This window comes from Mastacembelus armatus, chromosome 12, assembly GCF_900324485.2.
Source record: "Mastacembelus armatus chromosome 12, fMasArm1.2, whole genome shotgun sequence".
NCBI classification, from domain to species: Eukaryota; Metazoa; Chordata; class Actinopteri; order Synbranchiformes; family Mastacembelidae; genus Mastacembelus; species Mastacembelus armatus.
The window spans coordinates 16,283,597-16,304,551 of record NC_046644.1 but is presented as its reverse complement, the minus strand read 5'-3'; the positions used below and the strand labels follow the sequence as shown (position 1 = coordinate 16,304,551).

At 40.3% G+C, this 20,955-nt stretch overlaps 1 protein-coding gene across 5 annotated transcripts in view; it reads left to right on the top strand.

Annotated features, from left to right (window-relative positions):
* Positions 1–1,416: 1,416 nt before the first annotated feature.
* garnl3 (GTPase activating Rap/RanGAP domain like 3) overlaps positions 1,417–20,955 on the top strand; it is a 51,529-nt gene continuing 31,990 nt past the window's right edge. For 4 of the 5 annotated variants that reach the window (XM_026297259.1, XM_026297256.1, XM_026297258.1 and 1 more), the window contains exons 1-2: positions 1,417–1,901; positions 18,375–18,444. In XM_026297259.1, coding sequence (XP_026153044.1) covers positions 1,804–1,901; positions 18,375–18,444 — 168 coding nt within the window. In that variant the 5' untranslated portion in view covers positions 1,417–1,803. Of the gene's footprint in view, positions 1,902–14,215; positions 14,498–18,374; positions 18,445–20,955 lie in introns of those variants that run through there. The other variant, XM_026297257.2, reaches the window with a different exon arrangement.

Genomic DNA, 20,955 nt, shown 5'->3' with positions numbered 1-20,955 from the left:
CTGACTGTGGAGCCCTTATTTGCTTTGCTTTTCATTGCATGTCGTAGATCAAGATTTCTAAAGCAGCAATTAATAATTATAGTCATTCCTGATTAATCTGCAGATTAACTAAATTATTTAGTTTACTACAGAACCATATATGACAAAGAAGGTCAGAAAAACTAATTTGAGAAACTGGTACCGGGGTGTAGCATTTTTTTCCCCAACTCTTGAAAAAGCGGGAAAACTTAAAGAAATAACTGAATGTGAATATTTTAATGATTATTGCAGAAAAAAATCAAAACATGAGTAAAAATTGATTTCATATTATAGCTCTGGAACAAATAGACTAATGGGGTGCTGCAAACTAGACCAGTGTTTTTTAGTCATTGGTCTATTTAAAAATGTTTTCTACTTTGATTTCAAACTGATCTAAGCACTGTCAAGATATTCAGCACCATAAATAAATAAATGCAACACTTGCAAAAGTATGACAGGGCCACTGTTATATGAGACCAGCTCAAGTCAGCAGGGATGAGGTTTGGCAGGTTTCTCTGTGCAGGCTGTGTTTTGCACATTTTGAGTTGTGATATTTTGATGAAAAATTAGCAGTATGTCATGATAGAAACACTTGCCTGGCCTCCATAAAGTTTAAAGTTCATCTGCTGTAAAATATAACTCTGGACACCTAAGGAGAGTTTAGAAAGAGGTGATTACAGAGTAAAGTTACATTTTTTTATTATAAACTGCTACTAATGTTGGTCTTTAGGCATTTTCAGTTGGCTTTACCACTAAAAAGATCTTTATGTGGTACAATCACAGAATGCATGGATTATGAGAAAATGGGCCCTTGAACACAGGCAGACAAAGAAGAGTTGTAGTCTACAGGTTTCACTGCGTATTAAAAGACTTTGTTATAGGACCACTAGCGTGTCTTTTTATTTTATTCATTCTTCTCTTTACATATTATGTCACTTTAATGGAGGGAGGAGAAGTGCACTTTATTTAATGGACGTGTACCTCTTAATGGGCATCTCGGTCTGTAGTGGCTTATAATTTAGAAAGTGTGTTGATCAGGAAAATGGATTGTAATTTGCTTTTAGTGTCCAAAGGAGCTATGGCATAAAAAAAATAGCTTTTTCTCTTAATTGAAACTATCACCCACAGACACCAGATTAAAGTTATAGCTTGTCCTACTAAATAAATAAAAACTCACTGGATGATGAATAGTCAACTCTTAATTCTGACTTTATTCATACAGAACACGGTCTCTCCCTTTCCCCCGACAAAGTAACATCCCCACTTTCACTCAGTGCCTCTCTCTCTCTCTCTCTCTCTCTCTCTCTCTCTCTCTCTCTCTCTCTCTCTCTCTCTCTCTCTCTCTCTCCCTCTCCCCTCCCTCCCTCAATCGGTCTCATTAAGTCATTGTGGAGCAGCCAACAGTGCCGGGCTGAGGCTGAAGGAGCGCTAGTACAGGATCACAGGATCCTCAGCACAGTGCTGCAGCCTCGCGTACAGCCTGCTCCGGTAAGCCTGCATGGAGACACCACCAAACTCGATACCATGCACCTCTAAAAGCTTCAACACGCCGTCTTTAATCTAGCCCGAGGAGGGCAAGTCTACAGGAGCACTTTCCTTGCTGCGCTGGTGAGCTGAGCGTCAAAGGAATTTTTTCATCCTCTTCCTTTTCGGGCCAGCCTCCCTCTCGTTTCTAATTCCGATCCTCTGTCCAGTGCTCGTTTTTTTATTTTTGTAATTTTCACTTTTCTTCCTTGAGAAGGAGAGCGCTGTTGTTTCCCCGAGCCTACCTGCTCAGCAGCACCCATGAATTCAGATAAAAATGTGTACCTCGGAAGAGACAAAGGCATCATGCGGAAAAGAGCCTTGCTCCTCAGGAAAGGTTGCAGCTTCGAGATTACCAGGTAGGTCCTGTTTTTGTGAGGTGGGGAGAAAGTATCGCTTTTGTCTGGGACAAGAAGGGCAATCAAAATGGCTAGAGTGTCCCACCGAAACTGCACTCCCCTGACTTGAAGTAGCACTTTACATGAGGCCAATAAACGGGGGTGCCCTTCACCTTTTGGTTTTATTCAGGACCTACTGTGTGTGCGCGCGCTTAGGGAGCGCAGGGATGCCCCAAAACATCAAGGAGCCAAATGGATAAAACCGCCAGTGGTTGTCAGTAAAAATACGCATGGCCCTGATGCCTTTTGTTCATCTTATCATTTTTATCGTTACACCGTGCGTCCATAGCTCCCATCGGACGGTGGGGGGATGCATTACGCACGGCTATATTTCATCTGCACCTGACTCCACGTTGTTGACACAGCCTCTTAGTGACAGGACTGTCAGAGGTGCTTTTATAGCCAGAATCAGTTGTTGATTGGGTATTGGGTTTCCTAATGCTGTCCAATCCTGCGACACACTGGTTCCAATATATGCCTGTATTAATGCCACATGGGAGGAAGACACGACAGGAGAAGTCAAGGTAAATCACCCGCTGTAGTCTTCTAGCAGGGAGGCACAGTTGGACACCTGTGAGCTCAGACACATGCTGAGATGACAGAAACATGTAGGCAGGGGTCTTTGGCAGACCACAAAATGTGCAGCTGACATGACTACTCTGCATGCAACTGATTTTTGGAAAACCTCCTGAAGGTTTTTGAGATATGTGGTCTCCTGTGGCCACCTCCAACTGGCTGACAGCTGAACTTAGTGGATGTTCTAACCTGCCTTGCTCCTGTGTGGTCCATCCCATAGGCACATCCATGAGAATCTAAAGCCAATATTTGACATGATTATTAAAGGATTTTACTTTTACAGACTTCACAGCAGTTCTGTTTGTGTGCACGTTCACTGTGTCCACAGCTTAGGATGCTTTTTTTTTTTTTTTAAGTATGAATATATCAGTTGTCAGATGGTGCAGTTTATCTCAACACATTCAATAAGCATAGAATATTTTTTTATTAGGACTAAAACAAACTTAAGTCAGATCCTACATATATATATTCTGTATTCACTGATGTATATGAAATGCAGTTTTGAATGTTATGAACTTTGTTTTGCACAACTTACGTTTGTGACAGTTTTAAGGTTAAACCTGAGTTCAGTGTGTCAGAATAACATAGTGGTACTGGGAAAAGATTACCTGTACTGTGTCTACATTGAGTTCTAGTGAGAAATTGACAGTTGTGTCCTAGAGCACAGGGTGATGGCAAAGTGCCTTGTTTGGTTCATCCTACAGCCCAAAATAATCAGTGTACCTCAGCCCAATTGTGCCTTTAAACAGAACTTTTCTATTCTTTTTCACTTTTTACAGGTTTGTATTCTGTCCAACTCTCTGATTCTTATGTGTGACTTTTTAAGAAATACTTTTTAATGAATTTTCTTAATTTACTTTTACAATTTATTTAAAAAAGATTAAATTTTCTGTCATATAAGAAGAAAATTTTCATACTTGGAGCACTTAAATACTATAGATTGTTTGGTTTGAAATGATGACTGAAATAATCAAGTATGCAGTACTTTTCTCTCAAACAACTCAGAGCAGAGCAGCTTCATTTTTTATTATCTTGTTTGTCCTGGTCATATAACTCGCAGTGTTCCCACCTATGTTCCAATTTCCTGCTGTTTCAGACAATCTGCAGAGGTGCGCTGAAGTGCAAATTTACTCATGATCCTTGCTTCATTGCTTCTGTAGCTGATAACTTTGTCTCAGTGTATGTGTTGGTGATACTTATACACTAAAGATGATGCCAGACTTCACTCTCCAAATAGAAGTATGTACTGTATTGGTGCATAGTGCATGCGGGGGTGAGATTTGGCCAGCTTTGTGCCAAACTCTTACTTTCAAATTACACATCCATTCTAATTAGCTCAGTTTATCCACTGTACTCAAGGCACTTGCTTCCTTTCTGTAGGCTTGTGCTTGTGCTTTGGACTCAGTCACATTTTAAGGCTTCCTGGCAGACGGTCTCTCAGACACTAACAGTTTAACAGACAATCAATCAGAGCTGGGCCTGAAGTGCTGCTGCATGGCAAAATAGATTCTCTGCTATACTGAAGGGATATGAAAGATACTGAAGTAAAAGGCTGCTGCTGTGGAGTCGGTGTATAATTCATTGTGCTGCAGAGATACAGGCCCAAAACATTTTGGACACTTTGTAAGGACACATACAATATTTCAGGAACATGATTTCACATGAATAATGATGCACTGTCTATCTCACACACACACACACACACACACACACACACACACACTGGCTGCAGTGTTTCCATATGTTTGGATGAAGAAGTATGTCATACAGCAGGTTTACCTGGACATTGATCTGCCCTCTTTTTCTCCTCCAGCTATAGACATAGTTCCATTGTGAGAGAAACCTTACTGTGCATTAGAGAGCTTGCTCTGTTATTTTTTATTATCAGTTAATCTGACAATTATCTTTTAATTTATGAAATAATGGGGAAATACCCATTTCCATTTATCTCTGAATACATGATTATATCTTCAAATGACTTGTTTAATTCAGGCTACAATCCAAAACCCAAAGATATTCAGTTTACTGTCACATAGGACCAACAAAAGCAGCAAAGTGTCACAACTGAGACACTAGAATAAATGAAAGTTTAATTCATTACATCGCTTTAAGTTTCAATCAACAATCTCAGTTGAATTATTAAAAAGAAACACATAATATCACATTATTATTTCTGTGTTTTGGACACGGTTTCATCATCTGTTTCATCATGAATAAGCCTTATCTAAAATACAGTCAGTGGATGGTCAATTGGTTGTAGCTGTAGAGTTGCAGGTAAAAGCAGAAAAGTTGAAAACCACCTTTTTGGCCACTCATTTTCCTCTGCTGCTCTGGTTGCAGGTGGTTGAGAGTTGCAGGTGCTTGCATGTTGGTTGATGATTTGTATCTTACTGTATCTACTGTACAGTACATAAACAGTGTGTAGTGTCAGACCCTAATGGGGAAACTCCACTAGTTTTACACTTTACAGTCTATTTACAACCCACTCCTCAACTCTGCTGAGGCATGCAGGTTGAGGATTATGCCAGGATTTCTGAGCTGACTGTCAGAGGTTGAGCTGTCAACTTTAGTGTGCAGTGCTAAATCAGAGTGTTCTTTCAACAAATGTGAGTATTTGTTGTGCCAGCAAGCACGCACAGCTTTGGAGATGTTCTTTGCACTTGTCTTGAGCTTGACAGTGGTTCTGGATGTCGTCCAAAAGCAACAAATCCTAACCTATTTATGCTTTGACCAATATTTTCCATAACAATTGTGCCGTGTCTCTTTGTCAGCTACGCTTGTCACTTAAGTCTCAGCTCTGGCTGGTCTCAGAGCACTTCCAGTCCAACCTGTATAACTGTGTGTGCACGAGATTAGGCTATGTGGTGACACTTGAAGGGACCCAGAAAGTACTGGCTCAGTTCTGACCACGAACTGGCAGAACACCCATAACTCTAAGAAACAGTTCCAGACAGACAAAGGAAAATTATATGGACACTGATGCTATTTACTATGTGGTACTAAAAACCAGCAAACACTGCAGGAAGATGTTTTCTGATGAAGCCAGTAGTACAAATCACAAAAAGTCAGAAGCAGTTTTCTATGAATCTAATGGCAACATCAGCAGATTCTGTTGTAGTGAAAGTTAACCTCAGTGTGAGGAATCTTAGGATCTATCGTCCATAACACAACATTTGTAGTTCTTTTAAGGAAAGGCATGCACTGGGCAGGGAGCAGTTTGAGTACGTTGCTGGACCATAAGGAGGGAAAAAAGACCTGTTTATTATCAGGGCAGTGTGTGATTAGAGCATGTAACTATGGCTTGATGTTGTAACACAGAACAATCAAATACATTAAGATAAAGCGCTTGTTTACAACTCAGGATGGAAAAGATTAGGTGTGACTCCCTGGATTAATAGGTTTTGAAATGTGGTGATCATTAATCAGTTTGCCAGTGTCATTCAGTCCCGACATGCCTGCGCTAAACAAAAAGCTTCTCATAAAATGGAGATAAAATAGCCACATTAACAAAGCAAAAATAGCTCCTTGGCAAGCTGCAGCCTCTGCAACTCTAACAAACCCTTTCACACCCTCACTCTATTCTCCTTTCCCCCTGCAACTCTCACTTCTGAGGTTATTTGAGTACATTTACTTTGAAATGCTATCACTGTCTTCATTAACTTCTCCCACTTCCAAACCCGCAGTGTTGTTGTAGTGACTACAGTTACCAGGGGATTTGCCATAGCTTGCTGCTTGTAATACTGGCACAAGACTGGATCTAGATTCAGCTGAAGTTCACTGTGCTGCGTTCAAGTCCTTTGTGAATGAACATTTGGGGACGTTTCAAACATATGTGCTTTTAAAAAGAGAAGGAAATATGTATTGGATGTCATTCTCATGTGGTTTCCTAGAGAAGCTTTTACAGAAGGCTTCAAAGCCTTATGTGAATAAAAAGCACATGTTTTAAATGTCAGACATGTTTCCTCTGTTTTTAGATCTAAGAATGCATCAACAGACAGGACCATATTGATGTACTTTCCAACAGACGGAGTGAAAGTGGTTGGGTTGCTTGGGTCTCCCTCTGTGGTCAAAGAATCCAGCAGGGAGCTAAATTGATGGGCTGACATTTTTGCTGACTTTAGACACTTGTTTGCTTTGCATACTGTGAACACTGTTTTTCTTTCACATGCATCCGATGCAGATCCCACACAGGTTTTGCTCTGTTGTATGTATTTGTATTATAAAACAGGAAGTAGTCAACTGACTACTACTAAATTGCAGTTAATCCAGTATGAGGATGTCAGCTAATGTAGCACTGAGCTGTGGACGTAAAGCAGTGGACCACAGTCACTTCTGAACTCTTCACGTCCAGGTTTCTTTCATTTTTGCATCATAGTTTTCTGCCTGAACTGATGCTGACTCAAATGACATCCTTTGAGGCAGCTTGGAGTGACAAAAGGCTTTTTGCAGGTTTTTTCACATATTTGCGTCACCCCAAGACCACTAAGCACACTATGAAATTACTCAGGTTCCCATTTGAAATGAATTCTCACAAATAGTTACCGTGTTAGTTGATTTAACTTACTGATCCCTTTAGGCCTGAAACACTATTTTTTACCAGGAATTATGACTACATGCACAGTGTTGGTGCTATATTGTATCACTTGTCAGATTTCCATAGAAGGTTGTAGCTGGGAAATTGAAATAGTGTGCACAGGGCTGGTTCTGCTCTGTTCAGCCGTACAGTCAGTCCCTCAGTGAGGTCTGATAAACACTGGATCGTAATCACTCCCATATGTGGCTGCATAGCTCAGCACAACCCATCACACTTCAGCCATGCGCACAATGCAGTGCACCAGGCTCATTTAGACAGAAAAATAGACTTAAATTACCAGAAGAAAAAAAATATAAAAAATCGCTTGCTTGATTACAGCCCTATGTAAAGTTTCTTTTCTCTTTGAGTGGAACATCTGCTTCCATTTTAGTCTGTAAGACACATACCTACACATTAAAATGCACGGTGCACTGCTCCGGGAAAGCTTGGAGGATGGAAAAACATTTCCCATTATAGTTGGCTGGAATAAACCCAGCATAGTGTAATTAAAGCTGGGCATTGGTGGAGATGTGGCCAGATCGAGTACAGCCACAACCATATGCATACAAGAGTAATATTCTGGGCAGAGTTGTCTTTTGTTTTCAAAGTTAAAGAAACTTCCACCTCAAGAATGATGCAAAGTTAAAATGAGATGTATCTGCCATCAGATGTATAAAACATCAAAGTGATTCCACATAGTATGGGCAGTGTGTGTGTGTGTCTGTGTGTGTCTGTGTCTGTGTGTGTGTGTGTGTGTGTGTGTGTACACTGTGAGCTGCTTCACATCAGCCCACTGCCCCCGTCATAACCTTTAAAGAGCAATCCAGGAAAGACTGAGGGGGAAATGGAGCCTGTGAACTGTGTTACTGTTGTGCATTTTTACCCTGTGGTTTTAAAGGGGAACAACCAAAAGCTCTTGTTGGTTAGAGACTGAGCAACAGATAGAAATGGTGAACAAATGAAAGCGATAAAGTGAAGTGTTAATACTTTTAGAAGCGTCCAAGAAGGGGATATTTTCAGCAGAGTGTATAAAGATGTGGCCTGAAGGGAGTATTGTCCACTGCAGGCCTACAGTAGGCAATATTATATAGTATGCAAATTATAGAGCATGTTGCTGCTTTGTCAGAGCTGCTTTGGATGAAAATGCCTGCATTTACTTTTTGGGTGTTTGTTTTGCTTAAATAAAAAAAAACAATGCAAATGTATGTACTGCAAGACGACACAGGTGCACAACTATACAGACACGACACCCAGCAGCATGTGACGGGCCTGTCTTACTCCCACTGCACTTTGCTGTCCTAAGGTATCATAAAGGTTTTAGGACCCTAACACCCTGCCATTTATGGAGCTTTAAATTTGTACACATTGTAATATCTAATGGCATGCATCTGATGGATCACTGAGGAGCTGCAGTGCGTATGATGTTGCTTTGGGGTGGGAACCGCATTTTATGAAGCAGAGCCACATGTGCACTGAGAAATATGAGTGTTTATCACCTTTAATATAACTTGTATAAAAAAAACAAAGCTGTGAGTTTACAGCTAGTACAGCTTTCTGCTAGTGGCTCTGTGATGATGTACATGGCCTAATGCTAACATGCTTAAAGTCACAATATTAACATGCCTAGGACACATAATGTTTGTGATGTTCTCTAACATACAAACATTTGGTAATTAGCACTGAACACAAAGCACAGCTAAGGATGGTGGTAATGTTCACTATTGGACAAATGAGCTGCACAGAATTTTATTGTAATCCACCTATGACATTCTGCTCGGATCTGCAAGTGTAATAGTTATTGTGACAAGTAGCAGGCTGTCTAGCTCCAGTCTGCCCCTCCAGAAAAGACATTTGGCCCTTGATGAAGCTGTACCCGGGCAGCCTGGTGGAGCAGTGGGTAGCACTGCCACCTACCAGCAAAAAGGCTCTGGATTTGAATCCTGTTTGACCTGGAGCCTTTCAGTGTGAGTGTGAATGTTCTCCTTGTCTGTGTGGGTTCCCTCCAGGTACTCGGTCTAAAAATGTGAAATGACAGTGTGTTGGGCTGTGGTGATTGATGACATTCTCATTCATAGGTCAGGTTAGGGTGGGGTGATTGATTGATATGTAATATATGAAGATATTGTTTATGTTGTGCAGTGTTATATATACATGATGAAATTATAAATAATTACAGAGTATTCATATAAAGCCTGACGTTTCTTCTCATTCAATGCTGATGAACATTGTAACCACAAGAGGGCAGAGTCTCCCTGTATAAGCAATGATGTGGGAATGTGGCAGTATGGCCAGTGGTTGTAAATATGAGTTTTTATTCCTGGTCTGAGCTTTTGATGTCACACAAAATCAGAGAACATCAGAGTTTCAGAAGTTTGAGTAACAATCTGTCATTCATGCTTTTCCAGTAGGAGGAGTAAGTGTATTAAGAAGCAGGAGAATGTGGAGAGGGGGCTGAGGGTTTTATCCCAATAGGCAAGTTCTGTGTACTCTGGAGAAACCTACATTATTGTTAATGCTACTAATAAACCCATCTTATAGACATTCATATTCTAAAGTAATGATCTCTGAAAAAAGCTGTGCAAAACTACATACACATGACCAACTAGCAAAAAGAGCCAAGAGCACAGTGATGTCCAGGGTCAGCCTGATCGGTACAGACAAAAGGTTAATTCACCTGATCACATTTAATGAGAGTGTCGTCATCAATTGCAGCAGCAAACACAGTGACATTTCAGAGAGGCCGCATGGTGACCTGCTGGCATTTGGGACGCACTGGAAACAAAGAGGCCAAGGCCTGAATCCAAATCTTCTGTGTGTGTGCGTGTGTGCGTGCGTGCGTGCGTGCGTGCGTGCGTGCGTGCGTGCGTGCGTGTGCGTGCTTGTGTGCTTACTGAAATTCACTTCTACAACTTTAAACCCTTAAAAAATTAATGAGTTGCTCATTTCCACCAAAAAACAGTTGTAAAGGATCAGAACATTTCTTCATGTGTAACATTCCCAACACAGCAAAGTAAAAATGCTCAACTGGATGCAATTTGTGATCATCTTCATTACAAATTTTATTTTTTTTTCAAATATCTATTAGTGTATAAAATGTTGTAAATGTAAATGTGTGAAAAATATCATTTGAATATTTTACAGCCCTGGGTGTGTTTCCAATCAGCAGTCCAAAACCCAGAGTTTCATTTCATGTTTGTTAAAGAAAAGCATGAAATGACAGATGATCAAAATAGGTGAGGTGGAACTAATTTGAACAGTTTTACATACAGTTAGAGTTCCCAGTGTTTCCCAACTCCACAGCCCAAGCTAGACAACCTATTTAACTTACTGTTATTATGCTTTAACTGATCCAATGTAGCACAGGTGAATATACAGTGGTCAGATCATTACATAATCAACTGATGCCATCTGTCACTGCAGGTTACATATTTTCCAGGGGCAAAGCCTCATCAATGAAACATGCCATAATGGCAGGTCTGTTGATTTGCATGTTGCATTTGGATGTGCATGAGAGATGAGGAAAAAAACCCACTTTGTTTATTCCTGTAGTAGTTTCTAAAAGATTTTTGCATTATTATTCAAAATCGACTCAATATGTTTAGTCTGATCTATTATCAACACCTTCACATTAATTCACATCATTTTCATACACACACACAAACATAGGCTTTGTTTATCTGACATGTGGTCAGACACGGCTTATCCTGTGAGGCTAAAGGGCCGGAGTGGCAGCTGTCAAGAGAGGAGGCGGCATAGCTCAGATGGATTAGCTTCACTATTGAGTTAAGAGCCCCTGATCCACATCAGGCAGCTTCTCAGGGATCAACTGCTGAGGATGACCGTGCAAGCGCTCATGCATACACAGTCACATTTAGAATACCTGTGCACCACAAATCTCTACTGGCATGAATACGTGGTCTGTATACCTACACACTATACTTAAACCTACATTTATATCCCTGATGTTTGAAGTTGCACTTGTCTGGGAAATCCAGAGCCTGGGATAGTTCATCACAGCCAGGTCCCACACATACTCTCACACATACACAAGAGCTGAAGAGCTGATAGTTGTTGGAGATAACAGTAATCAGCAGCTCGATGCTTTAACTGGTGACCTATAATTGTTTATAAACAGAAAATGAGTCTACAATGAACAATTATGGCTGTCATTTTTTGTAGCACCTCAAAAGCAGGTTTAATGGTACAGCAGCCTTCAACAGGACAATACAGTGTTTTAACAAATGACAAAGAAGGCATTATGATGGGATATAAAAGAAACACACAGCAATAATAAAATGGCCTGAATAGGATTAAAGAAAAGTGGAGAAGTTAAAACAGAGAAAGATTGATTAACAAGGGAAATGCAAGACTTGAAGAAAATCCTCCTAAATTCGTTTCAGTTAAAAGCCATAGCAAACAGAGAACTCTCAAGCCCTGATTTAAAATATCTTGAGTTATTGCAGTGGTGTGACGACTTTTTATTGGCATAAGTGAACATAGTTTTTCTCTGGATTTCCAGCAGATTGTGTGTGTTATAGTAAACTGCTGCCACTCAAGTTTTTCTCACTAGAAGAGAAAAGCATAAAAAGCACCTTTTTAAAGAACTGGAAAACTGCATTTACATCCATGTTTTCGTGCCACATTTCTACATTTCATGGCACATTATCAGAAACAGTCAATCAGAAGCTACATAATGGAAACTAAGTTGGACCCATTCTTAGAAACACTGCTCCATAGCGCCACTACTGGTTAAAAATATCATAGGTCCCTTTTCATTTTAGTGTATTCAGTGCAGTAGTGCATTCTGTATGTAAGACTTTTAGGATTTTTTTTTTTCTTAATCTTATTACATTTTATATGAACTGACACTGGTCATCACAACTGTATCACACTTCCGTTGTTATAACTGTTGATCAGCTAAAACATTTTTAATAATCTGCTAGTTGATTATATTTTATCAGTTCCACTTATCAGCTTATGAGTATACAAGTATATTAAATTTCTTTGGGTTTTTTTCTGTTTGTTGAACAAAAGGGTGGCATTTATTGACATTACCTTGAGTGAAAATTCTCATATTTTGATATTTTAAAGGCTAAACAACTAATCATGAAAATGATCTGCATACTATTTGATACTGAAAATATCCAGATTACAACACTGAAGGTATAGGAAGATATCTAAAACGTCTTGTCTTGTTTCCCATTGTGAGGAGTCAGTGGATTATATTCATCACCTGGAGCAGACAGTTGTCATATCACACCAGAGCAGTGTTTGTTATGCACACAGGTTCATAGCTATGAGGCCACATTAACACACTGATCTTTGAACAGGAAGTCTTCCCCATTTTAACTTCCCTTGATACAGACTGGCTTCACAAGAGGCCGTTAATAAAACCAGAAGCCATTATGCAAAGGCCAGCATGTGTTGGCACTGTGTGTGATGAAGATGTGGCCTATGCATGATGTATGAATGCCTGTGTGTGTGTGCGAGCAATTGGCCTCAAGGCTCTAATTAGAGTTGGGGGTGTTCAGGTGTCTCAGGTTGGTTGTTTGTAACTCGATGCTGACGTGCAAAAACAAAGGTTTTATTTTCAGTGGTCTGCTTTCTTTTTCTTCAGGCTATTGCAGATTACAGCTGCATTTCAGCAAGAGCTATTTTTAAAGACAGCGACATTCAGGGAAGGAGAGGGGGCTCATACCATGTTGGTCAGTAGCTTTAGGTGTTTTCCTGTGGCGTGGTGTGCCACAGAGGGGGGTTTCTACTGATTAAAAATTGATGTGCAGCTGAGTGCCATGTAGCCTGAGCCAAGCATTCCCATACTTCTTTTTTTTTTTTAATTGTTGTGTGTGCGCGCATGCTGAGCTGCAGACACAGGCTGTGGCTATTGTAAAGGTGTCAAATTTACCTAAGCTCACATTTCACCTGCTGTGTGGGTGTGTGTGTGTGTGTGTGTGAAGAGAGTCAAGACCTTCTTTACTTTTATTCCACACACTGACAGGTGACAAATATTTCAGTCTCTTTCCTTTTCCCCTTCCTGACACATCACACAAAGTGTTAAAATAATACAGATATGCCTGTGTACTCTGAAAAGATTTTTGGTTGCTGTGTTTCTGCTGTTCATACTGGCTGAGAAAAGATCCCTGAGACAAGCATAAAAAATGCAGGCGCTTCCTTGTTGTGTTTGTTGTCCTGGAAACCCCAAGTCCATATAACATATAATACATATAATATACATATAATACTTGGGAGTTTTCAAAAAAGTTTGACTGTGTACTGAGTAAGAGTAAACCTGAACATGTAACTTCAATATATAACCACAGTAAACAGGACCCTGATTTATTTTAGATGTTTTTTTTTTTTTTTAAAAAGAACAATGGTGATCAAGAACATGGTGGAAAACTAAACTTGTAAAATCTAGAACAGGTCACAGTGTTAAATTACAAGACAGAGATGGATTAACACAACTGGATTAATGATTTACTAACAAGTGTAACTTCAGAGTTGATATAGGAAGTGGGAAACTCATGAGTAGAATGATGACTTAACATTTTGAACAGTAAATAGAATAAACAAAACGATTTTAACTCTGGCCACCCAGAAGTTATTGTTGATGCCATATAACTGAATATTACTGGTTTCTAGCAGCTTAACAGGCATAACTAACAACTCTCGATGATGATTTATTAGTAAGTGATGTGCTGCCAAAATTTATACTTAAAAAAGCTTTTTCTTTGATAAAGAAATGGACAATAAAAGATGCAGTGCTGCACATTTGTTTCTTCCTTTTTCGCCCTGACCAGTAATAAAACATTTGCCAGCAAAAAAATCGCAAATGCATGTTTAAATTCCTTTTACGTCTTCTCTGTGCTCACTCTGGATAATGTGATGCAAAACTCATCCTCGGTCCTGCGCCCTGACATCACTTTGCGCTCCAGGTTACTGTAACTGGAGAGAAGCTTCGCGTAATTGACGGTGATGTAACAGCAACTCAAAGAAAGAAGCGATAATCTATTGTGAATGGTGCCTTTTGCTCTGCAGAGCCTCCTGCAAAAATATGCTGACTTGAAATGCACCACTGATGTGAGTGACAGAGGAAGGGAGGGCGGGAGAGAAAGATCACACAGTAAACACAGCGCCTATGGCAGAGCCGTTCCGCTTCATCATCACACTGTGACCAGTTGCGCGCAAAGCCAAGAGCCACAGAGAGTCCGACCACCAACCGGGTTTGGATCAGCTGTTGTCGGAGTTTGCGCCGCAGTGATGTTCCTGCGCTCTTAGCGAGGGGAGACACAGACAGGGGGAAGAGACGCCGGTGTGTTGCTGTCGCCTTATCCGCTGGACTGACATCGCATGGGGTCATGAACAGTGTGGATCCAGCGTCTAACAAACTGTTGACTTTCAACCAGCGGTAAAAACCAAATTCCTGCTGTGTTTTTATGCATGCCACCTCTCATCTGTTGAATGCATCGCTCTCAGTCGTGGCACCGTCATATCCCTGCAGCACTGGCATATTTTATACAGCCCCGAGCAAACGAATCCAAACTGAAAACACCTGCTCCGCTGTACGAAGCGTGTTTTGGTTGGATCGACTAATGATGTTTGCAATAACGGACTGTTTGGCTCGAGTTTTGATACTAAGTTATGAGAGAAGTGCCTCATTTATTGATATTTTGCTTTGGGTTGGCAGGAAAACTGAGCGCAGCTGAATCCACAAGTCTCCAGTCTGGAAGTGCTGTCGCTCCTGAACCGCTTTTAATTAAACCACAGCGTTGGCTTTCCTGCAGCTTTGTCGCTGGTCTTATAAAAATCCATCCTTTGCTCGTTAACGGAGCTGCATTTCTCTTAGGACAGACTTTACTGTATGTAGACTACACGGAAAAATGTGAATTATTCATGACATGCTTTTCAGTTCAGGGTAGAGCAGCGGTGCATGCAGCCTTGGCAGTATATGACACCGACAGAATAACGCATGTGGGCACACTGAAGACGGGCATCTGGCTTAAACTGTGCAGCTGAGTTTAGTTGCTGGCCTCTGTAGCTCTTTTCCAGCCTAGATGATCTGAGAATGCCACCGCTGCAGCAGCTCTTTCCCAGCTTGGAAACAGCACTGGAGAGCCTGGGGCTGCAGTGACACTTGAACACACACAAAGGGAAGGAGGGAGAGATCATATAGGCCACACATACAGCTCCAATGGCGTAGTGCTGCCAATAAGAAAGGCGTTTCTTTCTGCGTTGCGCCAAGTGTGCGGAGAAACAAGATAATGAAGTGACATTTTAATTAAATGCTCATGTCATTAAATGTTCTAGTGACTTATCACATCACTGCCATGGCCTGTCCTAGCATGGGTTTTTTTTCTGTTTTGTGTAATAGTGATCAGCATATCCATACAGTCCATTCTCATAATGCTCACAACTTGTTCCAGTTTCCATCCCTGTAGAAAAATAATAATCTGGAGTGTGTACTGGGTTAGTTTCTGTTTGTGTAATGCGCATTTAGTGCACAACTGCAGCTGTGTTTGTTATTGCTGACAAATTCAGCTCTTGGTACATGTGTCAACAGAATTAAAATTGGATTAGGAAATAATTTTAATCCCAGAATGACTCACCAAAAGTGAACATATTGAGCCTGTTATAGCACAAAGGCAGAACGTCTATGAAACAGTTATTTGCACCAGTTAACATTTTATTTGCACATCTCTGTAATTTCAAGAATATGCTGCAGAAAACAGTTGAGTGTCATTTCAATTATTTAAATGAGTTGCCAGAAGTTGATGTATGCATTAGACAATGCTGGAAAGCCAGTAAAATGTTGACTGATGGGCTTTTTATGCTTTTCATTGTTACTCAACAGTATTTTTAAGTTTGGTATTACTTCTGAGCCTATTAGTATCAAGGTATTTTGCTGCATTTTGCTTTTCTTTTTCAAAAAGTGTCACTTTTTAAAATAATTTATGATTTTAAAAAGCCATACCTTATATTGCTAATAAAAGGATTAGCTTTTTCTTGAGCTGCACTAGAAGGTCTGATATTACATTTCACTGTATGGAGCTCTTCAGTGGCCAGTCTGTTGCTTTTTGACAGAAACCACAATTTGTAACCTTTCCCATACTCCATTACTGAAAGCAGCAGTTGAGAAATGAATATACACTTACCTCTTTCTGTTTCAGATCTATTTGTCTTTGAGCTTTCAGAGACATTTTTCTTTGGCTATCAGCCATTACGCTGCTGCTACTGGAAAGTGAATAGCTGAACTGTGGTGGTGCAGAGTTCAAGTTATGATGTCCAGACATATGGACAGGGGGGATAATGGTTTCAGTTGTTATTTCTCAAATACATATTGTTGTGCAGCATGTCAGAAATGTAAGGCTAGAGGTGATCTTAGATCTAAATGAAAAGTACAGATCAAGATGATGAGTGTCTTTAGTTTTGCAAATAGGCTATTTAGGCAATAACCTTCCAAGCCAATAAATAAGTAAACATAAATATGAAAATTCTGACCTGATGATGGCACTAGATAACAGGTCACGCACTCGCTGGAGTTATTCGAATAGATCCTTGGAAAACAAGAATATCTGAACCAAATTTGATGCAAATCCAACTAAACAGATATTTCAGTCAAGGCTTAGACTGTGGTTGACTGACTGACGGTGACACGGACTGTATTGTTTTGTAAATCTGAATATGTATTATCCTCTGTTTTGTACACCCAGAGATTTGTTGATGTTCCTCATTAGTCTCGAAGCACTAAGTCCACTTCTCTAACATGCCAGTAGCTTGAATGTTGCTTATAAGTTTGGTGTGACAGAAACCAACCATTGCACAAGCAGTTCTTAGGTCATCACACACCTCCTACATCTATTAGGATTAAAAGAAAAGCTAAAAATAGTCCATTAACATTTCCCTGAGAACTAAAAGAAGCACTCTGTCTCAACACCTTTTGTTTACTATACCGTGAAGTGTTGACAGAGGATGCACTTGGCAAGTGGCTGCTTTGATATACTTATCAGCCAAAAAGTTCAACCAACTAACCAAAGTTATAAATCAAAAAATCTCTCTGATGTTGTTGAGGTGGTATCACTTGATCAGAAAAGATCGTGAGCTGGATGCTGAGAGTAAACAGCTGTGAAGAAGTACATGTGGTGCTGGTGGCCTCACCCTCATCTACAGTATCTAAAGGATGCAGGGAAAGTGTGTATAAGGAAACTGTGATGGATACAATTTAAAATGCATCCTTTAAGCTTGAGTGTACATTATATATTAACAGCCCCACTCTGCCTTTGTTTCCTCTGCAGAGAGAGGGAGAGACAGAGACCTTACCAAGTAGGGATGAGTTGGGGGGGTGTATAAGAGGAGTGGGGGATGTGGTGTTATCAGAGGGAGGACAGGATATCACTCACCATGCAAATGCACACACAGTTTACAAGCATTGTCGTATTGTATAGATTCCAGAAAATGAAGCATAGGGTAATGGGTTGAGGCCTGAGTGGGGCTCACATAGTTGAATAATTACAAAAATGTAAAACAATTTTTCAGATGATTTTTTATTTATTTTATTTTTTTAATTGAGGAACGTGGCATAAGACATTCTGTGCTTAGCAACAGTGACTGGTCCTTCCCAGGTGCTAGGGTAAAAGCAGTTCTCCAGTCTTTATGCTAAGCTAGGCTGACTGCTGGCTAAAGCTTCATGTTAATAGTTCAACTTAATAGAAATATGCATGTTTGCTTTCATACTGAGAGTTAGATTAGAACTTTATTTCATCTAATCCTGCTGTTATTAATATTGAGAAAATCGATTTGTTAGTATAACCTTCACTTCTAACAAATGTATGGGTATGTGACTATTGCTTTCTTTTATAATATTTATAAATCTTGGCAATCAGATCTACTTTGTGTGTGCATTTGACTATTTCACCAGGAGTCAGCTCTCCCAGCCCCAGTCCCTATCTATCACTCAGGTTGAATTCAATCAGGACCCAAATCTCAATCAGAACTGGGCTGGCTTGCACTCCCACCCAGTCACCATGCCACCACTAGCACCACCACACTGATAGAGCTGGACAGGAGCAGAGGAAAGAAAGGCAGAAAGAAAAAGAGAAGGGGAGAGAAAACAAACAAACATAGTATTAACAAAATGACCATGGAGAAGGCAGTGAGATAAAGAGCCTTGAGAAAAGCCAATACTGCAACTACCACTTGTGTATGAGTGATGTCACAGTTTTTGTATATTAGTGTGGTGTGATGGAGGGCAAAAAGGTCAAGTGCCTGACCATGTGTTTGTGTTACAGCTCTGCCTCAGAGGACTTGGGCTGCAGACGTGGAGACTTCAGCAGGAAACACTATGGTTCGGTCGAGCTGGTGAGTCCCACCCACTGCACGCTCATTTGTTTGTTGCTCTCTTTGTGTCTCAGCGTGACTGTCTCCTGATCCTTCTTCTACTCTTCATGATCTCCCTTCCCCTTCTGTCTCTCTCCCTCTTGTTGCCTTCCCCTCTTTTCTGTTGGCATGGATGGATAGCAGAGGGGGATTGATGACTCATGACGTTCTGGGTGTGGTCCAACGATGTGCTTTGCCAGTGTGGATCACATGGTTGCGCCACTCACAGTGATGCAGGACTCTGCTCGGCCTCCTAAGTTCATTTGTTTTGTTTTGACGCTGCTGGTGTAAAGCTGTAGCGCAGTGCGTGTCTTTGTGGTTGATTACTAAGCTGTTGAGTCATTGTTTCTTTGTGGAAGCGTGTGTGAGTGTACGTCCCTGCACTGTGAGCCAAGTCTGTACATCCCGATAACCCAGAGGGACAGGAAGTCCTAGGGTTTCACACTGTGAGCATACTTCCTACCAGAGACATACTGTGGGTTTGTCCATGAGTGATGCACACCACGTGTGTGACAGATTAGTGTTGAGGAGAAACCACATGCTGCCTATCAGCACCAGCAGACTTACGCTGCACACAATGCTGCTTCTGCATGTGTGGAGGGTGTTTGTTAGGAAAAGAGAGTAGTATCCAAACACTGTGGTGTGTATGAACCATGATGATGTCACGGATAACATCAACATTCAAAGTATGTCCATCACAGAGCGGTGTGAGCTGATTGTTCCTCTTTTGCATGTGACATGTGCTGCATGTCAGCCTCATCACCTCTGCTACACTGACAATTCAATATTTGTGGCTGTACAATTTATATGCAGAAATCTAGAATGTGGTCCAAAATGATGGCTAAAGTCCATCCATCCATCCATCTTCTACCGCTTATCCGGGGCCGGGTCGCGGGGGATAAAGTATTAGATGTTTTTAAACATTATGCTTTTGTAGATTAGTATAATGGATGAAACTCATGTTTAATACTAATAAGAGGTAACAGGCAGACCTGTTCTTAGTCACTGTTGGCTGCAACTAAAAACTGTTTTTCATTCATACTTATTAATAGTTAATCTGTAACATGTTGCAAGTCATCATCCTATACTGGAACCACTGAATGTTTGCAGTTTGCTTGAAAGCAGAATTAAATGCTGAAAGATTATCAAAAGGGAAAATGACCAAATCATTTGTTAAAATACCTAATATGGCCTAGGTCTTTACGTTTTCCTGACAAGCTGTCATGTGGACTGCTATCTGATGACTTTCTCTCAGGAACAAAAGTGGATGTAGCTCCACAGACTGTAAACCTTGTTAGGAGGGTGCTGGGGTGGATGGACGGGGGAGAAAAATGCTTCCATCAAAAGGTTTTCAGAATCTAGTTTTAGTCAAAGTATTTTGTGTGTAAGTCAAACATTCCTTTACCTTTAACATTATATTTAGCTTGTTATTAGAATAAATAGAAGATTATGGTGTGTGTGAGGTATTACCAAAACAAATCCAGAAATCTTAAAGAAATAAACCTTTTTAAATATGAATCTGTTTATGACAGTTTAAGTAATAAGTTGTATGTTTAACAGAAGAGCAAGTAATTAATAGAAAATGAAATGCAGCCATAACCTCAAAGAGAGTAAGCACATGATGCCAAGTTTACATTTTAGCATTTTATCTTTGGCCCTGCAGTGTAGTATTTGTTTTTCTGTTGGAGAAGAAATATAATTGCTTGTGTGAAGATACATGGGAAAGTGTTCTTGTCGAGTCTGGCTCTCACACTGTTTAAGGCTGTGTGTCGCTGAAGGAGGCTTGTGCAAATATCGTGAAAGAGTCTGTGGAAATGCAGGTTTTGATGTGTCTTAGTCAGCAAGGCCTCACTGTGTTGACAGCATTAAATGTGTGCTCATGGTCTGTTGCGCAAGATATTTGCACCTTAGAATCATTAAAATAAATAAGGCCAAAGAGTCACCTTTCTCTTGAATTACCACAGTTCTGACATTTGCATTATTCTCTGAGGAGCTGCAGGAGGTCACCAATGGATCCCACGTCTGCCAAACTTTCTCTACCAGAACAGCAGCTCATCAGCTACTTTGGCGTCATTCTTGGTGTCTGTGATGGTGTGAAGTTAATGTGAGTGCTCTGATTGGCCAGAGTGTTGGTGGAGTGGAGTGTACCATCATCCTCTGTTGTTTGTTTTAAGAATGTCTTTTATTTACTTGAGGCATTTAAATCTTTACCATATAAAAACTGTTGTGTGCAATTCTTAAAGACCTGCAGTGACAGTTTTACTAAACTGCATCAGTCCCTAAAATTATTCATTTATTGAACTTGAATATTTGAACTTTTAATTTGAGTCATATAGATTTATTTGTTTCTTTTTAGAAGAACATGTCTAATTTCTAACAAATTTTGATAGTTAAGTTAAAAAAAAATGTTAAGGTCTTTTATTTTCGACACCCACCTCTTAGTTGTAGAACTAATTTAAGTGACTCTTTGAACTGCCATAGTGAAAAAATTGT